The sequence below is a fragment of the Anabrus simplex genome, chromosome 1, assembly GCF_040414725.1.
Source record: "Anabrus simplex isolate iqAnaSimp1 chromosome 1, ASM4041472v1, whole genome shotgun sequence".
Taxonomy (NCBI): Eukaryota; Metazoa; Arthropoda; class Insecta; order Orthoptera; family Tettigoniidae; genus Anabrus; species Anabrus simplex.
The window spans coordinates 64,585,988-64,608,021 of NC_090265.1; the positions used below are offsets into that span (position 1 = coordinate 64,585,988).

The 22,034-nt window shown below is 41.4% G+C and overlaps 1 protein-coding gene across 2 annotated transcripts in view; it reads left to right on the plus strand.

The window, feature by feature from the left end:
* Window positions 1–22,034, plus strand: part of AMPdeam (AMP deaminase) — a 676,053-nt gene that overhangs the window by 51,994 nt on the left and 602,025 nt on the right. Inside the window, exon 1 of one of the 2 annotated variants that reach the window (XM_067156170.2) lies at window positions 11,741–11,871. The exons of the other annotated variant lie outside the window; for it this stretch is intronic. Coding sequence (XP_067012271.1) covers window positions 11,787–11,871 — 85 coding nt within the window. The 5' untranslated portion in view covers window positions 11,741–11,786. Of the gene's footprint in view, window positions 1–11,740; window positions 11,872–22,034 lie in introns of those variants that run through there. 2 annotated transcript variants of the gene reach the window in all.

Genomic DNA, 22,034 nt, shown 5'->3' on the forward strand with positions numbered 1-22,034 from the left:
CGACGGATATGGAAGTAATTATTAAATCATACCTCAAGTCCTTATCCCGTTAACTCTTAATTTATGACAGGGAGAACGTCTGGTTTGTTTACGTTTCACGAGTGACTCGGCTGGCTGAGCTTTTAAATATACTGACAGCCGTGTGCAGTGGTGTTCATTTAATCAGTATTATAAGATTGATTAAATAAAGATCAGTGATATATATAATATTTAATGGCGTGTGGCCTCCGAAGAGGACGAGTGCAGGTCTTTCGAGTTGACGCCGCATAGGCGACCTGCGCGTCTATAAGAATCGGGCCCTACCTGTGATGAATTATAATGCTGAAGACGGCACACACCCCAGCCCCCGAGCCATTGGAATCAACCAATGAAGGTTAAAATCCCCGGCCCGGCCGGGAATCGAACCCGAGGCCCTCTGGACCAAATGCCAGTACGCTAACCATTTAGCCATGGAGCCGGACAAGATCAGTGATAAATCTATAGTTCTTGAGGACAAGTGGATTGTGTTTGTGTAGTGTGTGTAGTTGTCAGTTCGTGCTCGTGCGGGGGGTTCTTAGTTCGAAGAAGTGCAGAAGGATGTACAATGGATCGTCAAATTAAAAAGAAACGTTCCGTAGGTAAACTCAGGGGAAAAAGAACGCAATATTTTAATGAGTGTCCTGGATTATTTTTAAAGTCTATGAATATGAGCAGCGCAGTCAGTGAAACTACTTAAGCTACAGGTTGTTCCGAAAGAACAATCTATGCTATAAGGAAGGAACACACACATGGTCCTTTGCGAACTCCCGCAAAAAAAAAAAAAAAAAAAAAAAAAAAAAAAAAAAAAAAAAAAAAAAAAAAAAAAACAGAAAAATGGCAGAAAAAGGAAAATTAAATATGATGAAATTGTGCGAAGTGGAGTGCGTCGAGTGGTTCACTCTCTTTTATTTGCTAACATACCACCGACATTGGACGTGATTTTGAGTCGGGTAAATCGAAAAGATTCTTTGCCACGATTTTCCAAAACTACGTTGTATCGCTTCTTACATGATATAGGCTTCCGTTATTTAAGACGGGGTAACAAAGCAGCTTTCATTGAAACCGATGAAATTATTAATTGGAGGCACAGATATCTCAGGGAGATAAAACGTTTGAGGGCACAAAATAAAGCTATAATTTACACAGGTGGGTAAATATTGGACAGACAGTGACAAAAGAATGGAAGGATACGACAGTGAAAATTGCACGGCAGGACGGCACTGAAGGGGTGAGTTCGGGACTTAGACCACCGAAAAGCCGAGGACCGTGATTCGCCGTAGTCCACGCGGGAAATGAACATGGTTTTGTTCCAAATGCTGAACTAACATTTTTATGCCATAAAAACATAAGACAACTGGGCAAATTACGTGAAGGAAGTAAAGAAAAATGACGAGAGATTTGTGGAAAGCAGATGGATTACAGGACGATGTCGACGAGGAAAAGTTTTTAAACCGGGCGAGTTGGCCGTGCGCGTAGAGGCGCGCGGCTGTGAGCTTGCATCCGGGAGATAGTAGGTTCGAATCCCACTATCGGCAGCCCTGAAGATGGTTTTCCGTGGTTTCCCATTTTCACACCAGGCAAATGCTGGGGCTGTACCTTAATTAAGGCCACGGCCGCTTCCTTCCAACTCCTAGACCTTTCCTATCCCATCGTCGCCATAAGACCTATCTGTGTCGGTGCGACGTAAAGCCCCTAGCAAAAAAAAAGTTTTGAATACGACTTTCTTCATCGTCCGGATCATCCTCAAGGTCATCTCCCGAACCCGGTTCATCCAAAGCGGGAAGATAAGGCCTTGCAGAAATGATAGGTGTACGTCCAATGTCTGAGAGCAACGCCAATGATTAAGGTGTGTTGTATTTATTTTACCATCCTACAAATATTAATTCATGAATGAATGAACTTAAAATTACAAGATTACAAACGAAAAAATGTGGAATTGTGACGTCCTCTTTGAGTCACACTCGAGCGTGATCTTCACGAGTCGATTTCGCAACAGCGCGCTCCATCTACGCTGTACTGCAATTTAAGGTTGGAACGCTCTATAGCTAATTTATTAGATGATACACACTGTGACAAGAAGACATTTATAATTGTATGTAGGCCCTATCACAGAATGTTATACGACATGGAAACATCCCTGGCCTAAATATAGCACCAAACATGCTGCCCCTCGCAGCTTAACCGACTTACGTGCATGGTGATTGGCAGTCAGCGTGAGATGAGCCGCTCACTCACCGCATCGAGTTACAGTAGAGTTACTCCACATGGCTGGAGCGTGCAAACAAAGCCGTTGACTTTTGATAGTCGGCAGTTTGCCGCGATTCAGCGACTGCTTGCATATAAAGGCGCATTTAGACGGGGCAATATTTTTGAGGAAATGTATGACGGCAATATACTTGCCTGGTATGGCCATGAAATGTGGGACAATGTTGAGCTATATGTTTTGAATACCAGCAGGTTTTGCTGTATATTGCCACCTCTGTTTCCGGTAATCTTCGGGTTGCCTTAAGAATTGCCGAGGCTTGGGAAACACGATAATATTGCCAGATAAGTGTGAGACTGCAGACGCTATACACGTGAGTGTGGTATTCCATTTTGTGGTTGTCAAGTCAAAATGTCTTGGAATAAAGAGAAATTACTCGACTTTATCAATACTATCCAGTTATATGCTGAACTGTGGGGCATATCATCCGACAAGTGCAGAGACCGACATTTAAAAAAAATTGACAAATGATCTGAAGTCGCAAATACGTCTGGTGTTTCGGTAGACGTTACGCGTTCGAAATCTAAAGTTTTAAGGACATGTGGCATAAATGGAAAAAAGGAAAACTGTCGGCCGAGAAGAAAAGTGGTAGTCGAGTTGGTGAAGAAGAGAGTTCCTGGTTTCTCTACGAACACCTGGCGTTTGGACTTTATAACAATGTAGTGAAGTTTTCAAACAGCTCGTTGTCAAGTCTTATTTCACGACCAAATTAGTATTCCTATGTCTTGTATCCAAATACGAATTTACCCACACACGCCTCTTCCTTGGTTTCCGTCGGTTGGTAATTATTTTGTGAATTATTATATACTGTACGACGCTGCTGCAACTGCGATATCCATGCTGCGAACCTCCAGGCAACAAAGTGACAATTTCTTGCTCATATAAATACATTCTAGCCCATCCATTTAGCTGCTCTATATTTCCGAGCAACTTTCTGCAATCTGTCTTGGCCAATATTGCCGGAATATACTGAGGCAACTTTAAGAGTACATAGGCCTATTTCCCAAGAATGCCGGACATTTGTTGCCCGTCTAAATGCGCCTTATCGCACAGCCGAAACTCGTTCAACGTATTCAAGTTACCTAAGAAATGGGAATGAAAATATGCTGGCGCAAAAATGAAAGGTTTAAGACTGATGATACACGGAGCGGTTTTTGCGGAGTCGGCCGCCGAGTATGTCACCGCCTGTGACTGATGCACAGAGCGGCTTTTGCCGACTGTGACAAATCACACAACCAAGCGCGACGTTAGATGAGGCAAGACAAACTACAGTATTCTCAGACCACAATACAGAAAGAAAAAAAAAAAAAAGAAAAAAAAATGGCTGCCGTACCGGGCCAAAGCTGACATTGCGAGGAGTAACCTAATAATGTATGTATATCTAACACTTAGCCCAGTTTCTTGATATGAGGTTCAGGATGAGGTGAGATGAATTGATATGGCATATTTTCGTAGCCAGATGACCATCCTGACATCAACCGCTAATGAACATGAAATGAATGATGGTGAATGAAATTGGGTAAGGAGGTGGAAATTGGCAATGGTCTATGAATAGGAATTGTCCCGGAGAATGGAAAACCACAGAAAACCATTCTCAGGAAAGCCAACGGCGGGTTTCGAACCCAAGCGTCTCCCGAATGCTGGGTTCCATAGATGTAGAGCGTTAATAATCTAACAAGGGAATACTTACCAATGATGCAATCGCCGCGTAATTTCAGCTGAATGTATTCAGTCCGTTGCGCTAGAGCGGGCACAAAGTCTTCAAAACGCTCACTGCCCCGCTAGCAAACGACAGGCCGAGTCGGCGAGCTCCGCTGTGTCTGTTTCATCCAATCTGATTGTTGAGGGAAGTATAGCTAGGCAACCATTAGCTGATTGTAAGTGGGAACTGATAATCGTTTCTAACACAAGCACCCTACCATGGTTTCTCATCTCATCTGTCCTGATCTGTTTTTACATTTGGTATTGCATTCTATACAAAGTGATATTATTTGTTGCATAGTTAATAATAGTAGCATAGTTAATGAGAATGCAGTACATTTTTCCGAAACGGAACCGGTGTGCTCACTATATCACAACCAGTCGTCTGCCTATCCTTAAGCTCAGGAGCTACCATATTGCATATAGACATATTTTTATATCATGTATTAGATGTGATGGGTTTTATAATCCAATTCGATTTCTAATTGAAGATAGCTTTCTTGTTAGTCTTACAAAAGATATACCTAGTGAGAAGTGGTGATGGTGGTGATTATTGTTTTAAGAGGAAGTACAACTAGGCAACCATCCTCTGTATAACAGCAATAAGAATGAAAAATGGGAGGGACCCGACACTTCAAAAAATGAAGGTGTCGGCCAAATAAAGGTAAGGACCACAAGGGCATAAAAATCAAAGACTCCCTTGGCCTTGAATGCTCGAATACCGTCGGAGTCGGAAAAGAACAAGAGTTCGCCAAAAGGGAGATCGGATAGGACGGGTGAAAGTGAGGATCCTGGCACAAGTAAGTGGAAGCAATACCAGGACTTAGCTAATGACCCCGTGGTCGCCAACGCAGACTCTCCCCAAGTTAAGAGCCCCTGCGGCCCTTTACGACAGGCAGGGGATACCATGATATAAAATGTAATAATATTATTATATACATTTATTGTGGTTATTTTATTGGATGAAGCTGCAAACGGGCAATTCTAATAAGGAAAACACAAAATAGGAAAGACAAAAATGCTCCATGATGGTCGCCAACCTCCTGTGAGGAGATAGCACTAGAAGAAGAAGAAGAATAAGAAGAAGATGGGTTGAGTGGTTCAGACGGTATTAGCTAGATAACACCAATAGACTTCGATAGCTAATACCGTCGGGGTCAGATAGAATAGATAGAAGTCAGGAGCCCGGCACAAGTAAGTGGAAGCAGTGTGCCAGGACTCAGCTAAGGACTCCGTGGTCGCCAGCCCACGCTCCCAAGTTAAGAGTACCTGGGACTCCTTTTAATCGCCTCTCACGGCCATTTAGCCAGCTACAATTTTGTATGTTTTTTATTATTAATTATGAAGTAATAATAATAAAAAATTGGCGTATGGCCTCCGGAGAGGCCTGGTGCGTGTCTTTTTCTCGTAGACGGCCTATTAGGCGACCTGCATGCCTGTGAAGATGAGGGCCCTACCTAGGATGATTTCTAATGCTGAGTACACCACACACACCCAGCCCCCGAGCCATTGGAATTAACCACTTAAGGTTAAAATCCCCGACCCGGCCGGGAATCGAACCCAGGACCCTCTACGCCGAAGGCCAGTACGCTGACCAGCCAACGAGTCGGACAATTATGACGTGAGAATTTATTATTATGAATCGACTTTGATGAACTGAAATGCATTTAAGACGAACACAAACACGCGGCCCCCGAGTCGGAGAAATTAACCAGATGAAGTTAAAATCCCCGACCCAGCCGGGAATCGAACCCCGGACCCCATTGACCAAAGGCCGGCCAGCATGCTAACCATTTAGCCATGGAGCTGGGCCATTCAGATTAATCTGTACGACATATTTAAGGCATACAGTTGTGAAATCGTAGTAGGCCTACTAATGAAAAATACTTCTGTTCTTTTTCTTTTCAGAATGTGTTTTTTTTATAAAACCCGATGGTAACTAACAGTGACGCAAGAGGAAACTTGCCATATCAGTACGATGGACAGAACTCTGTTCATCATAACACATTTTTTTCGCTAGTGGTTTAACGTCGCACTAACACATTAAAGATCGTTGGCGACTTAAGGATAGGAAAGGGCTAGGAGTGGTAAGGAGGCGACCTTGGTCTTAATTAAGGTACAGCCCTAGCATTTGCCTGGTGTGAAAATGGGAAACCACGGAAAACCATCTTCAAGGCTGCCGACAGTGAGGTTCGAATCCACTATCTCCTGACTGCAACCTCACAGCTACGCGACCCTAACCGCACGGCCAACTCGCTCGATTTATTGTTTTATGTCAAAAAATCGTGGTGTACCTGGTTCGGTGATATTGTAACTAAATGTTTACAGGATGGTAAAAATAAAACTGTCCCGGAAAATATTTATAAGACCGACACGGAATTGATCCCTGTTAATGAACAAGAAATACTGGACACCGAGATTTCGATGCATCAATCGGTTGCTGTCACATGTCAGCGCGTCGCATCTCCCGAGCACGTCGCTTTGTCATTACGTGTGAGTGAGTGATTGAGAGAGAGGAGCAGACGTATTTAGTAACCAGTTGAATGCAACACAAAATGGTGCTCACGATAAAACAGCGCTTGTTTACTGTCGAGTATTGACGCGAAGCACGATTCGTGGAAAAACAGTGCGGGACTGTTTGATCAAGAGTTTAATAATAATAATGTTATTTGTTTTACGTCCCACTAACTACTTTTTAAGGTCTTCGGAGACGCCGAGATGCCGGAATTTAGTCCCGCAGGAGTTCTTTTACGTGCCAGTAAATCTACCGACACGGGGCTTTCGTATTTGAGCACGTTCAAATACCACCGGACTGAGCCAGGATCAAACCTGCCAAGTTGGGGTTAGAAGGCCAGCGCCTTAACCGTCTGAGCCACTCAGCCCGGCGATCAAGAGTTTAGGACTAGAAGTATGTTGGCAAAACTTCCAGCAAAGTCTACAATGGAAAACTTAGTGGCAAAATGGAGTGAAACGGGCTGTGTAGCGAGTAACAACCGCAACTATCCGAAAAGAGTTCAAACACCAGAAAACATTGCTCAAATGAAGGAAAGCCTGGGGCGAAGTCCGACGAAATCTCAACGCCGTTTATCAGTGCAAGTGGGAATTAGGAGATCGTCGTGTCGAAACATTATCAAAAAGGATCTGCATCTGTATCCTTACAAGTTTACTGTTGTGCTTGCCTTAAATCAGGGCCTCTAGATAGAGGCGCAAGAGCTCCGTGCACTGTGCATCGCTGCCGCTCGGCATGGCTCGGATCAACGCTTCGTCTCTGGGCTACTCGGCTAAGCTCGGCTCAACTCGCCTATACTCGGCTCAAGTCAGCCCGGATATGGAGCGCTACGGCGCAAGTGGGGCAGAGGGAGACAGGCGGAGCGAGCGAGACAGGCGTGAGGAAAGAGAGAGTAAGCGCTATTGCTCCAAATCGAGGAGTGGGGGGTCTGCACTCTGGTCAACCAAGCCAAGTCGTCTTTTGCACCGTGCACAGTGCATGCACCCTGAGAGGCCCTGCCTTAAAGCGTCCAGACGAACCTTCGCGTGTTGAGTTCTGCCGGTGGTTTCTGAGTGAAGTGGAGTTAGGACTTTTGGATCGTCAGTTTTTCATTTCTTCAGATGAGGCCATTTCCAGCATCTTCTGTGATGTTCATTAACAAGGAAATCCCGCATCAGTCCTATTGGAAATATTTTCCGGGTCAGTTTTATTTTGCTCACCTGGTATTTTGTGTAGCTTAGATCAACCTCTCAAAAGCTGAATGTCTGTGTATCATAGCGGATGGATATGACCAGGTTGAATTGCTGTTTGCAATTTGGATTATATTAGCCACGTGGATCACATTGAGTCACGCGACATTTTAATATATATGGTAGATTTTGTAAACAACATTCATAAATTCTTCATCTCCTCATTAATCTGAACCGGTAAATTCAATAAAAAGAACATGGCTAAAGCGCACTGTTTACAAAAAGTATGCTGACGGTCAAAGTTCGGACCGGTTAGAAGGTGATTGGGGACGACATTCGATTTACCTATAGAACGTGTAGGAATATTTTCTTATTTGAGAGAAAGTATTCAGTAAAAGTATAGAATGTGTCCTGCATTTGAAACATACAGTATTGCGAATCCTGTTGGCTAAATCGTACTTGTCTTCGTGTTAATGCAAAAAAAAAAAAAAAAAAAAAAAAAAAAAGGAAACGGCTATGAAAGTAATATAAACTCTACGTTTCCCTCAAGTGTTAACAAGTAAAAAATAAATAAAAGTTGAGTGAATTGGAAAACCGGCTTCTTGAATAGTAACAGCTTGGCTAAATATATGGACATTAGTGCAACTTTGGTTTAACGTGTTGCTTCGTCTGTTAGCAACAGAACAACTCGATGTTGTTGTATCTCGTAATTGTATAAATAACACGATCTCTTTCTAATAGTTTTGCTCATAACTGAACATCATGTCTTCATGTTGTCAGTTTGTTCCGGACCTAACCTGCTACTTCCAGTGTTCTCGATTTCCTTCCTCGCGTATGATCTAACGTAAAGGCAACTGGGTGACCTCCTTCACCTGATTAACCCATTTGCTTAGTTCTCTTTCTCTTGGCCTTTTACCATTGACTATTTGCTGTACCATAGCCTTCTCTAAGTTGTACCCATGTCGTCTTGTGATGTGGCCGAAAAACTGCAATGTAGTAAAGCAGCCTAGCTAATTCCTGATTGACATATTCATTCTTCCTGTGTCAATTTTATTCTTAACATTCTTCGTCAGCACCACATTTCAAAGACGCCGACTCGCTGAACTTCTCTCGCTTTGATATTCCAAGTTTCACAACCGTACAAGACGATGGAAAACATAAGAGTCTGCACCAAGCGGATTTTGGTATGCCTAGACATTCCTGTCACGCCAAGCGATATCAAATTTTCATTGCACAACGTCCAAGAGTAGTTAATCCTCTTTTAATTTCCTGTTCACAGCCACTCTTATCACTCAGAACTGAACCTAGACAGATATATTCATGAACAACTTCAAGATCCGTGAAGAGACCAGTGAACTGAAGGTGCCTGCCACAGCAACTACCATCAGCTTTGTCTTGTTCAGATTTATAGATAGAAAGCTTCTCCTAACTGACGGCGAATAGACTAGTATTGCAGTAGTGTAGTATAAATACAAATTAAGCAGTATAAATAAAGCCCAGAGAGGGAAAAATTATGAGAATCGTAGTTTATTGTGTGGAGAAACAATGAAAGATGCACATTTTTTGAGAGTCTGTTAGGAGACAGGATCACTTAGAATCAAATATCAACGGGTGAATTGGTCATGCGGTTAGGGGCGCGCAGCTGTGAGCTTGAATCCGGGAGATAGTGGATTGGAATGGTTTTCCGTGGTTTCCCATTTTCACACCAGGAAAATGCTGAGGTTGTTCCTTAAAGCCACAGCCGCTTTCTACCCACTCATAAGCCTTTCCTATCCCACCGTCCCCCTAACACCTATCTGTGTCAGAACGACGTAAAGCAAATTGTACACACAAATATCTTGATAGTGAATCCAAGATTAAGATATAAAAAGAGAAATAATTCCACACAATCGCCAAACTGTTTAACAAAGAGTGAATCACAATGGGAAAGTACTAAATTGTTTTGTATAATAAGAATGTGTAAAAAAGCAAAGTCACCTCCGAACAGGCCATGAAGGCCCTGGGAGGAGTGGAAGGTAAAGGCTTCCACCATTGTTAACCGCGGCACGTGATGGGGTAGAGTGGTTAGCTCTACGCCCGGCCGCCTTTGCCCCCAGGAATTATCCTGGTACTCATTGTTGGTGTAGGCTGAGTGAACCTCAGGGCAATTTGCACCTCCGGAAGTGGAAATCTCGTTTCTTAAATTTTTCGACTTCCTGACGCGGATTCGAACCCACGTCCTTCCGGGCGAACCGAGCACGCCTCTACCGCCTTGGCCAGGCAGCCCCCTAATAAGAATATGTGGCAAAGTAAAATAATATAACCTCACATAAACACTAATGTGAACAATGAAGGAAAGGTATACATGTTTGTTCTATGATATAACACTGATATGTATAACTTAAATATTCTGATAATGTGTTAAATGGGTGGGAACAACACTACTGATATTATAATTTATCATGTTGTCATAGGTTCAAATAATTGTTATATTTCCAACACTTGTGCCGTTTCTTTGCGGTGTAGGGTGTACAGCCAGATGGAATGTTCGTAGCGAGTTTTACGGCCGGATGCCCTTCCTGATGTCAACCTCATTAGAGGAGTTAATGAGATGAAATGGATGACGTGATATATGATAGTCGGAAGGAAGAGGGTAAAACCCACTGCCGGCACATAGCCTACTTTTGTCGATTAGCACCCAAGGGGTCTGCTCAAGGCTTAATGTCTCCATCCGACGGACGACTCACCATGAACAGCGTCGTATGTCCTCACTCCATATACACACTGCGGGGAGGTTTGGAACTGAACTCAGGCTTTTGGCATGTAATCCAGTGATTAGAAATTGTGTACCACCATCCCTCCTACCAACTCTGCCGGCCAACATTCTGATGGTGACGTTGTTTGTTGGTTTTTTTTTTTGTTTTTTTTTTTTTTACTAACGGAATCGAACCGGCTAACCAGGTTGTCAGACCATAGAGACTTTAATCCCTAATTATCACGACCACCAGATGGGTGTTCAAATAATAGTAACAACTGTTATTAAAAAATGCATGTATCAAAACAATTTGGGTTAAAATAAACTAAAACACTCATCAGTTTCTAGTGATCCGGCCGGGCTGAGTGGCTCAGACAGTGAAGGCACTGGCCTTCTGACCCCAACTTGGCAGGTTCGATCCTGGTTCAGTCCGATGGTATTTGAAGGTGCTCAAATACGTCAGCGTCGTGTAGGTAGACTTACTGGCACGTAAAAGAACTCCTTTGGGACTAAATTCCGGCACCTGGGCGTCTCCAAAAACCGTAAAAGTACTTAGTGCGACGTAGAGTCAATAACATTATTATTTATCTAGTGATCCAAAAATAGTCCGGCCCCGCGGTGTAGGGGGCAACGCTTCCGCCTCTCACCCGGAGGCCCGGGGTTCGATTCCCGGCTGGGTCAGGGATTTCTAATTGTAAATGATTAATATCCCTGGCCTGGGGACTGGGTGTTTGTGTCGTCCTTATCGTTCCGTTCCTCGCATTCAACACTCTACACTTCCTCCATTCCAATTACACGCAAGTTCATGTCACATGGTGCAAGTAGGGCAAAAAAGTCTCTATAGGTCGACGCCCCGAACAAATAGCATTTAAAAAAAGAAAAAATCCGAAAATAGGCGGAATCTGTTCTGTTCTAAAAATTAGATATTGTCTTCAAAGTCAACATTTATTAAAATTTGTGAGGGATATTTAGCAAAAATCCTGGCTGATACGTAAAATTCTACGTCATCTTCATGCATGACATATTTCTTCCGACCTTAGGGTAAGCATAGAAATCAAGAGTAATTGACGCCAGGTCAACACTTCTTTATAAAACTATTGATGTACGGTAAATAGAGATGAGAAAAATGAGAACTCGGACCTCTCGTAGCTTAGCGATGCACAATTAACAATGAGGTGCCAACAAGTGACGTGTCTTTGCCAATTGTCATGATGGTATCCCAGGTAAGCAACAGGTGGGTCCTACATGTTGGCAGCGGTGCCAAATGACAAGAAGACGTACGGAGTTATATTGTGTGGCCCTAAAAATAGCGATCGGACGCTGGTTAGCAGAGAATAGGAGGTTTGTGTTGGTGTCTGCCAGTTCGTTCCATGGAAGCATTGTGAGCTAAGCATGTGTTCTCGCGGAGTTCTCAACACTGCGGATGCGGATGATGTCCTTTCACACTTACGTATCGATTACTTCGTAGATGATGAAGGTATTGTGACCTTTCTCTTTATTTAGTTCATGTCGCATTTCATCAGCACTCATGTTATATGCTTGGTGTAGTGTATGTATGTCCTTGGCGTGCAGGTTGCCTTTCTTATTTCTTATCTTTTGGCAGAAAGTGGAAGTTTGACAGTAGACAGTTGGTGACGCTTGGTTTTCACTGAGACAAACAGGTCTGTCCTATCGATACACACGTCATAGGTTTATATAGTGTTGAGGAAGAGTGCGTTTTGAAAAAAGTATTTATAAATCATTCCAAAATATTCATATTATTCCAAAAATATTTTTATGAGAAGACCATTTTTTATCTGTTGATGACTGTAAGAGAACAATTTACCTGCAGCATAGCTTCATTAATTTCATGATTTTTTGATATTTTAGTTCCTTATAAGTCAATCCACTTCGTTCTAAACAGATATACATTGTTTTACTTTTGCTAATATTTTGTGCGAATGAGTGCCTTTGTATACTGGGGTAATCAATAAATGGGATTATAAATAAAGGGTACAGAACTCTGCACATGGTTATGAAGGTATTTAGGGGTTGTAGTAAGGATGTAAAGGAGAGGGAATGTAAGTCTCTGGTAAGACCCCAACTAGAGTATGGTTCCAGTGTATGGAACCTGATACAAGAACTGGGAAAAAAAATCCAAAGAAAAGCAGCTCGATTTGTTGTTGGCGATTTCCGGCAAAAGAGAAGAGTTACAAAAATGTTGCAAAGTTTGGGCTGGAAAGACTTGGGAGAAATGAGACGAGCTGCTCGACTAAGTGGTATGTTCCGAGCTGTCAGTGGAGTGATGGCGTGGAATGACATTAGTAGACGAATAAGTTTGAGTGGTGTCTTTAAAAGTATAAAAGATCACAATATGAAGCTAAAATTGGAATTCAATAGGACAAACTGGGGCAAATATTCGTTTATAGGAAGGGGAGTTAGGAATTGGAATAACTTACCAAGGGAGATGTTCAATAAATTTTCAATTTCGTTGCAACCATTTTAAAAAATGCTAGGAAAACAACAGATAAGGAATCTGCCACCTGGGCGACTGCCTTAAATGTAAATCAGTAGTGATTGATTGTGAGACTTTGTTGAACACTATCGTCGCATCTTCAGCAGATTTTTTTTCAAACTGCATTAACTGTTTGGACATCATACTGTGGTGTTAGTTACATTATTTATTTATTCTTTAAGAGATATATCAGCTTAAAAATACAGTCGTAATTGGTTATAACGAGCCCGAAGGGACTGCCATTCAAGGTCGTTATAGCCGATAGTCGCAAAAGTCGGATTTTTTCCTTCCTACAAATGTTATGTGCAAGTTTTAGGCTCCACAGTTACATGGTTAATTAAAAGAATTAAGGTATGAATACAAAAACGTAACTGAAATAAGTACTGTATTTATAGTACAGTATTTGTGATGTAGGACTGCGAGGAATTTCATTGATTTTCGCTTGAAGAGTAGGTCCATTGATCGGCACATTATTTATTCTTTGCTGGTTAAACCATCTAAGTATTCTTCAGTGTCTTCGTGCTCGGATAACTTGGCTCACTTGATTTTTTAAAGTTTTTTCTTCGAAAAGAGACTTATTTTCTCTCCTTCCAAATTGTAGAAATCACTCAGTGTGATACACCCAACTCGTTCGCGATGATGACATTTGGATCCCATTTTCTAATCGCCATATTATGTGACTTTTCTTCATTATTAAACACTTTCCTTTTCTTTTGCGTCATCCTCACAGCGATGCGTGCTTTGACTGTTTAACAGACTGATTTGACGTCTACAATAATAAGCGTTACATTGTTGTCAGAAATCCCCAAATTAACAAACAAAAATCAACATTGGACGTTGTAGTTGATACATTTATCCGAAAATGTGATCAAAATACGTCGTTTTATACGATATGTAGTTGTAAGCGATTTTTTTAAATACGGTGTTTATGTAGGATTCAGACGGGACTGTCAGACTTCGTCGTTATATACAGCACATCGTTAAAAGCGATATCCCAATAAACGGTCTCGACTGTAGTAAGTGACCACGGCGGTCCTGGAACAAGATCACAATTTCTTGCATTGTTGAATATAATTATGCATGATTTAGTAGAGGATTGACTCCCTATCCTGTGAAATACAAATAATGATGGAGAAGTTTGAGTGAATCCCTAATAATGTTTAAGGCAATGTCATTTAGAAAACATGATCACAAAAAGCAGAAAAGTGCGATATTATTCTTCCCAAATTTAATATCAAAATTATTTATTTTACAGTATTTTACGAAAACGGCCAGGGATCATATGGTAATATACAAAATAACCTGGTGGGATATACTGTAGCTGTGAGAACAGTTGTCGGCAGACAGCCTTATACCGATAATTTGACTATAATGGTGATGGTATCGAAAATTTGCATTCCGATTACGTGAAAGTTGAAATGAAAATTCAGCAAGTACTGTTGAGAATAAACCTAATATGACTGAATTACGGTAAGTACAAAATACGAAATTGGAACATGTGAACCATTTCAATTAGTTGTGCGTTTTCCAACATTGGCAGTAAATTATAGTGAAAAGAATCGAATCAAGGTGTAGTAAAGTTAGTACCATCTTGCAACTATGTTCAGTGGTATTTCATGAGAAGATATATTCGCCTGAGAAGAAAGTGAGTTCACAGTCGTGATCAGCGGTGCTTTGTGAGAAGAAAGTGTGCTTATACTTGTCGTGAATGGTATTCTGTGGGAAGAAAGTGTGTTCACAGTTGTCATCAATATAATATGTGGGAAGAAAGTGTGTTCACAGTTGTCACGAATGGTATTCTGTGGGAAGAAAGTGTGTTCACAGTTGTCATCGATGGTATTCTGTAGGAAGAAAGTGTGTTCACAGTTGTCATGAATAGTATTCTGTAGGAAGAAAGTGTTCACTGTTGTCATGAATGGTATTCTGTGGGGAGAAAGTGTGTTCACATTTGTCATCAACGGTATTCTGTAGGAAGAAAGTGTGTTCACCGTTGTCATCGATGCTATTATGTGGGAAGAAAATGTGTTCACAGGTCTGAGATCCCTTAAATCGCTGTTTTCATGTCGACACTGCTGGACCCTGCGTATCTCTTCTGTAAAGTGGAAGTAATCGACACAGAAGCAACGAGAAATGTCACTGATACGAGCAGGTGGGATCAGTATATAATTTAAATACAATCTAGGAATGACTGCATTGAATGAAGCTGTGTTTGTGAACCACCTGATGTCGAGTTCATGTGAGGCGACTGGATGAGGCACTAGTGGATTTGCTTGCGAAGGTTAGTTGGTTATTTCAAAGGTCAAAGTTCTAGTAGGAGTTGTTTGAAAGGGGCGTCAACACAGTCCCAACTACAGACAGATAGAGGAATTGGGTAGTTTTATTGCACGTGTTAAGACTTTAGCACAAGAACTTGGAAGTATTGAATAGAATACTCTTTTATCCCCCTGTCACAGATCACCAAATGAGGAGAGAAATTGGAAGCAGCCACTGTGTTATTCACAGATAAGTGCTGATATTATAATGGATTCCAAAGGCCATTAACACTGTTCTTGATGAGGCTGTCGGAAGTGTAAATATCATATATATGAATCTGAATACGCTCCTTGTGAAGAAATGTTCATTTCCCGTCCTTACGTTTGCATTAAGAGAACATTAACAAAACGATTTGCGAGAAATTAAACATTGTGTAGGCCTATAGGATATTATATTTCTGTGGCACAATGTATGAAACTGGTAACTTATCAGGTGTCACTGTAAATACTACACCAAGAATCTGTGAAACTGCAAATCAGAACTTCTGTGTGTATCGAGAATGGTGCGACGAAAGTCACCAGCACTCCTATGAATTAAACTCGCTTGCTGACGAAAGGATTCATGAGATAATTATGCAAGCAGGTGGCAAGAATTTCACAAACAACTTGAAAATTCGATCTTGGCAAATAGAAAAGAAATGTCGAAATAAACTGCTAGTCGGACTTAGTCGCTGATAGAGTACAACAGCCAATAGAAGTATCCTGTACTACTATTATCCTTGAAGAACTATAGAACAAAGCTCCTGTGGACGTAGTAACACTCGCTGTAAGTGAATTCTATATTCTGAGAATTGCAAGACACGTTCTTGTCTAGGTGAAACGCATTCTTGGACATTTCCAGCATTGTGTGGAATTTATATCTGGATTAAGATTGACTAGTTCGAACGATAAACGAGATCTTAAAGGAGATTTTATTAGTTATTGGACTTAAGAATAATGTATTTCTTGATTGATTAGAAAACGTTATTATTTACATCCGAGATGCTGGAGATATTGGCCTTTCAATGCACCCTTCTTTCGTCCCTTATTACAGATACAGTATTACCGCCGAAGAACCGACGAAGTGTATTTTACAACCGAAACGAAAAGAAAATGTATCGCGTATTTAAACAACTGGCAATACAACCGTGAATCAAACATTAGGTATTATATAGTGGGTGAGGAAAAGAAGGCCATAAAATGAATCATGCTCTGACGTTCTCGGAAATAAGTAATTGGACTTATGATTTATGCTGTAAGCACGATTCCAAAGGAGACGCTGGACATTCTGAGAATAAAAGACTTTCCCAGATATCATCATCCAGATCATAGCACTGCACTAAAAATTCGCTGGAGAGACACCATTTGTGCTTTCTGACCTGAAATGACATATGTTGGATTTCTTCCAACAAAATCAGAAGGCGAACGTCCACCTGATGGTTGGCAGTTTATCATAACTCAAACCGTGCTTCTATCTAATTAAATCAACAGATAAAAGTAATTAAACATTTTTCTTATGAACTAATTAAGGAGGCCTATAATTTTGATTCCCTAATAGGGGAGGCTGTCTGGTGGATTATCTCTCTTCTCCTCAATATAAACGTACCCTGGTACCTTGCTAGCTTCATAAAATTAATATGTATTAACGAATTATGAATAATCATTACTAATTCGACAGTGCTGTTTAATTTCTGAACTTCCTTCCGTCTGAGGAACTACAGTATATTGGAGCTATTTCCCGTGTACATTGTGTTCAGCACTATCTATGAACTCAAAACAATGTTTATTAATTTTAATTTCCCTTAAGAATCAACACCACCAACGCTCCACTTTATATTCTGTGATGTGCACCTCAGTATTCAATTATCTGTATTTAGGGCTGTCACCCAGGTGGCAGATTCCCTATCAGTTATTTACTTAGCCTTTTCGTAAATGTTTTCAAAGAACTCGGAAATGCATCGAACATTTCTCTTGATAAATTATTTATTCCATTCCCTTATTCCTCCTCCTATGAATGAATACTTGTCCTCTTGAATTGAAACTTTATCTTCAAATTATGAACCTACCTTGTATATTTGAGTTATACATAATGCTGACAACAACTGGCTCTTCCTATCATAGATCATTCCCTAACGATTGAATCAGTAGTGAAAATTGGGAGAATTGAACCCGTTTCCTGGAATTTTTTCACGTTCCAATGAACCTGCCCAATTTAATAAACTCAGTAACTAAATATAAACTATATTACATTAAAAATTCTGACTTCCAATATCCGTTTTCATCGATTCTTATGGCTAAATTCCTCAAGAACATAGTCTAACGTTTGCAATAACGTTGCATACCTATCAGTTTCATAAGCTTTGCCAGATGTTCGCGTTATATTTTTGGAACGTTGTCGGTTCTTCACCGAGTCTCCTGGTCTTAAATACTAAGCACATTTTTAGCTTTTCATGGCTGCCATAGCTGTTCAGTTCAAGACCTACAGTGTTAGTGGAATCGAGCTACATGGATGCGTCATGTCTGTCTTAAAATATTTTATCAGTGTTACTCAACTATCAATCCACTATATCATTATAAGCTACGATTCATTTTGGAGACAAAATTTTCCACAAGGTCTCAATCCTCAGCCCTAACGACCTCACTGGGAGTGCGATTGCCTTTGTTTAAGAGGTACTGTAACATTAATTTCACAAGAAATAGCAATTAATCGACCCTTTGAAAGATAAGATTACAGAAAGAGAACAACGAACGACGGGAAAGTTAAGATATTCGTCGGAAGAGAACAAGTGACAAGTCCACGGGAAAATCAGAGAAACCAACTTTTCATATTTTCAGATAAGCATTTTTAAAGACTAGGCAAACCTTTTTTTTTTTAAGTTATAATTCGTTTACCAGGATTAAACAACACCTAATGTTATGGCATATTTTATTTTATATTTTATTTATAGCACCTAATACATTGATGAACCAGATTTTATACCTCTTTGCCTATTTGCCAGTTAAAAGGCTGGGTAAATCGTGATTACCAGATTTTTATCTGTGATCTTTAAGAATTTTAGTCAAATGAAAATTAATTAATTTGGCTCAATGTATTTTCATTTTCCTCAGTGTTACTTTACTGCATTTTGCACAAAGTAGGACCATCCAAACAGATTTTTGTTTTGTTATAGGAATGCATTTCCCCTTTGTCTGTGATTATTTTAAACATTCGTCTCTTCCCCTCAACCCCTATTGTAACATAGTAATTTAAACCTCTCCTAGCTAGACCACCAGATTACGCTGAAATAAAATAAGACTTGCTAGGTTTTCTCCATGAACTCTTCGACTCTTATCCGCCTCTCCTATTCCAACGCCGAAATCTCAAAGTTAGTGTAATGTTAAACGTGTGGCAAAAAGATTAATGTTTTATGGGGCAAAACTACGGGACTTTTACTCCCATGGAATTAGAACAGATGTACAATTATTGCTGCAGGCAAAAACTCAGCCCTAGAATGGTAAGACATGAAGCCATAACTTGCACGGGTCAGCGACGTTGGTTGTAGCGGTGTGTTAACTCAGTGTAGATGATAAAATGATAGGTGGTAAAATGCTAATGTGTTTAACGTCCCGTGAGTTGCTACAGAATTTTAAAAGACGTCGGCGTGTTGGAATTTTGTCCTGCAGAAGTTCTTTAATGTAGCGAAATATGCAACATAAACAGTTCACAAACTGCACTATTTCAGATAAGCTGTCACCCTTGGCTCAAAAGCAGACAATCATGCCTTTTTGCTACTTAAACACATTGTTCCTTTTATCCGTAACACCATCGAGTGGATATTATTGCATACAATCCCTGAAATGCCACCGATTCCTGTCAGAATGGAACCTGCTATCTAGGAAGCAAAAAGACGACAATTAATCGACTGTACCACTTCTGTTGGCTATCAAGAGTACCAATAATCTACATATTGAAAGAGTTTACTAAAAACAGCTTAGCAAATCCGTCCGTCCGTTTTACTGGGCCGATTTTATTAATTTTTGTTTTGTTCTCTCCAGAATTACCCATTAGTGAACCATGAGACACTGATAGGTGTCTAAGTTCAGCCAATCATAAAATCAAATCATTAAATCAGGACCTCTCAAACGCCCAAAATCTCACGCGTGCAGATCGAGGCGCAAGAGCTCCGTGCACTGTGCATCGGTGCCGCTCGGTATGGCTCGGATCAACGCTTCGTCTCTGGGCTACTCGGCTAAGCTCGGCTCTACTCGGCTCAACTCAGCCCGGATTTGGAGCGCTAAGGTGCAAGTGGGGCGGAGCGAGCGAGAGAGGCGTGAGGAAAGAGAGAGTAAGCGCTATTGCTCCAAATCGAGGAGTGGGGGGTCTGCACTCTGGTCAACCAAGCCAAGTCGTCTTTTGCACCGTGCACAGTGCATGCACCACGCGCATGCACCCTGAGAGGCCCTGCATTAAATGATCACTCCAATAATTGCAGGCGAAGGCTTACCCTAACCCGCAATACATTCTGTACCTAGCAGGTTGCTAAGCGACTAACACTTTCATTAATAGTCTGATATGTGTGATTTTCATTCTTAGTAATGTCATTGCATGCAGCCATGTTTGATTACTACCTGTCAAGCCAGAGAGTATACACTTCCTCTAATGACGGAATACTCTTTGATTCTCTAACCTTTCCCAGCTTCCAAATATATTCAAGAGATAGCTGAGCGTTCTGATAACTTACCTGCTGCTAAAAGAAAAAGGTCTACGTACAAACTGACCCCATCATGACATACGCCTTAGACATTATCTGGGAACACTTATTTACCTACACTAGAAAGAGTGAAGGCCATGTATCTTATAAAAGTTATCTGCCTGGCAAAAAACGCTCCTTCGAGACTAACCTGTGAGCTCACAAGAAAACCGTTCCGTATAGAAGAACTACGATTAAAAATACCATTGCCTTCTACAACACAATACCAAGCTTTACATCAAGAATTGCAGGATATAAAAAAAAGCGAATATATAAACAGACGGCATGATGACGTCAGAATTCTGACTACGACAGGCTTAAAGACGAGTTATCTGACCTACTGATAACGAATGCTGCGGAGCAGCATGAGACCTCTAGTTATTATATTTTAAAAAGTTTTAATGAGGAAAACTGAATTCATACGAGCACTCCACCCTCCCTCCCCAACACACTGACTGCTTGCTGTCACGGATAAAAGGGACGATTTATTCGAGTATCAAAAGGTAATTTTCTCGGCTTTCGAGCCAAGGGTGATAATATTTCTGAAACAGCACAGTTTGTGAGCTATTTGCGTGCTGCGCCAACGGCCGTAGCCGTGTTGAAACACCGGATCCCGTGAGATCTCCGAAGTTAAGCAACATTGGGCGTGGTCAGGAGTTGGATGGGTTGCCGCGCGCTGTTGGTGGGGGTAAGGGAATGGAGGAGCGGAAAGGAACTGGCCACCCTACCGCACGTAAATTCCGGTTCAGGAATACCTCTGCGGAGGTTCGGACCTGCCTTCGGGCAGAACAACCCTTACCTACCTACCTTGCGTGCTGCTGTGGTGAAAGTGTATCGTGAGCGGCCATAATTATGAAACCATCACGAATAACCGACGTGGAAACTGCGGGGCACCACGTGTCATTGATGTGAAAGGTGAACTTTCGGGTACGAAGGTGCATGAGGGCACATCGACACTCTTTAGCGGAGCAGTTCATCGTCAACATGAATCAAGGAGCTCTCTAAAAAGCCACTTCAACAAACCTTGCTGCGTATGGGACTCCCAAGTAAACAGACGATCACTCCATCTATCTTAACGAAGATGCATCGGCGGGAATGAACTTCGATTTGCATGGCAGTATCGAAATTAGAACTGTGCTGATTGGTAAAGGACTGCCTTCTCCAGCGAGTCCGGTTTTCTGCTTCACCGAACGAATAGACGTTGGCGAGTCTTGCGAGAAACAGGCGGAGAATGAACACCCACCAACCATGGTTGAAAGAATTGAAGCTGTTGGCGGCAGCGTTATATCTTGGGGAATGTTCTCGTGGGATTCCCTAGGACCATCCATCCATGTTAAAGGTACTCTTGGCCGATTTGGTTACGAATCAATCCTTGCTGAGTACATATAGTAAATGCGTGCTTGCCGATTGTCTTCCTTAGAACTGATGGGATCTTCCAGCAAGACAGTGTGACACTTCACATGGATAGAAATTTCCAGCAGTGGTTGGAATCTAACCATGATATGAACTCAGTTGAACACCTGAGGGACCACTTCGATCGTCGTATTTCGTCTGTGGACGTCTACTACGCTCTCCACAGCAACTGTGAGACTCTGTAAGCAGCATGGCTCCAGATATCTTGTGACAACCTACCAGCACCTATCATTTTAACCTCCGCTCTCTCTTGCACACTGCAAGTGTCAGCGTGGCATAACTATGAGTAATACGTGACGTCAAAGTTGTTTTAGTTTATATTTCAAGTCCATCATATAGTGTAACACGCAGATGCCCTTGCTTGTATGTTGCGATGGCGTATGGGTTATCATTGCTCCATTCAGGCTTTCGGGTACAGTAACACTCTAACAAAATATTTTTCATTTTTGGCATAAATTATGTCTTATGGCAGGGTGTCATATGAAAATTTGCGTTACGAAATTACCGTCACAAAATGAGTGAAGTTTAACCATAGCAACCGTACAAGCAGTGATGTAAGGTATGTATGAATAGACAATGTCGCCCAGAAACCTTGCAGGCTATGTCTTAGGCCTATATTACACTATCACATTTCTGTGTCACAGAATATGACAAAATCTTTGATCACATGAATGTGATCAAATTTGCTCATTAAAGACTTCTTGAGTATATT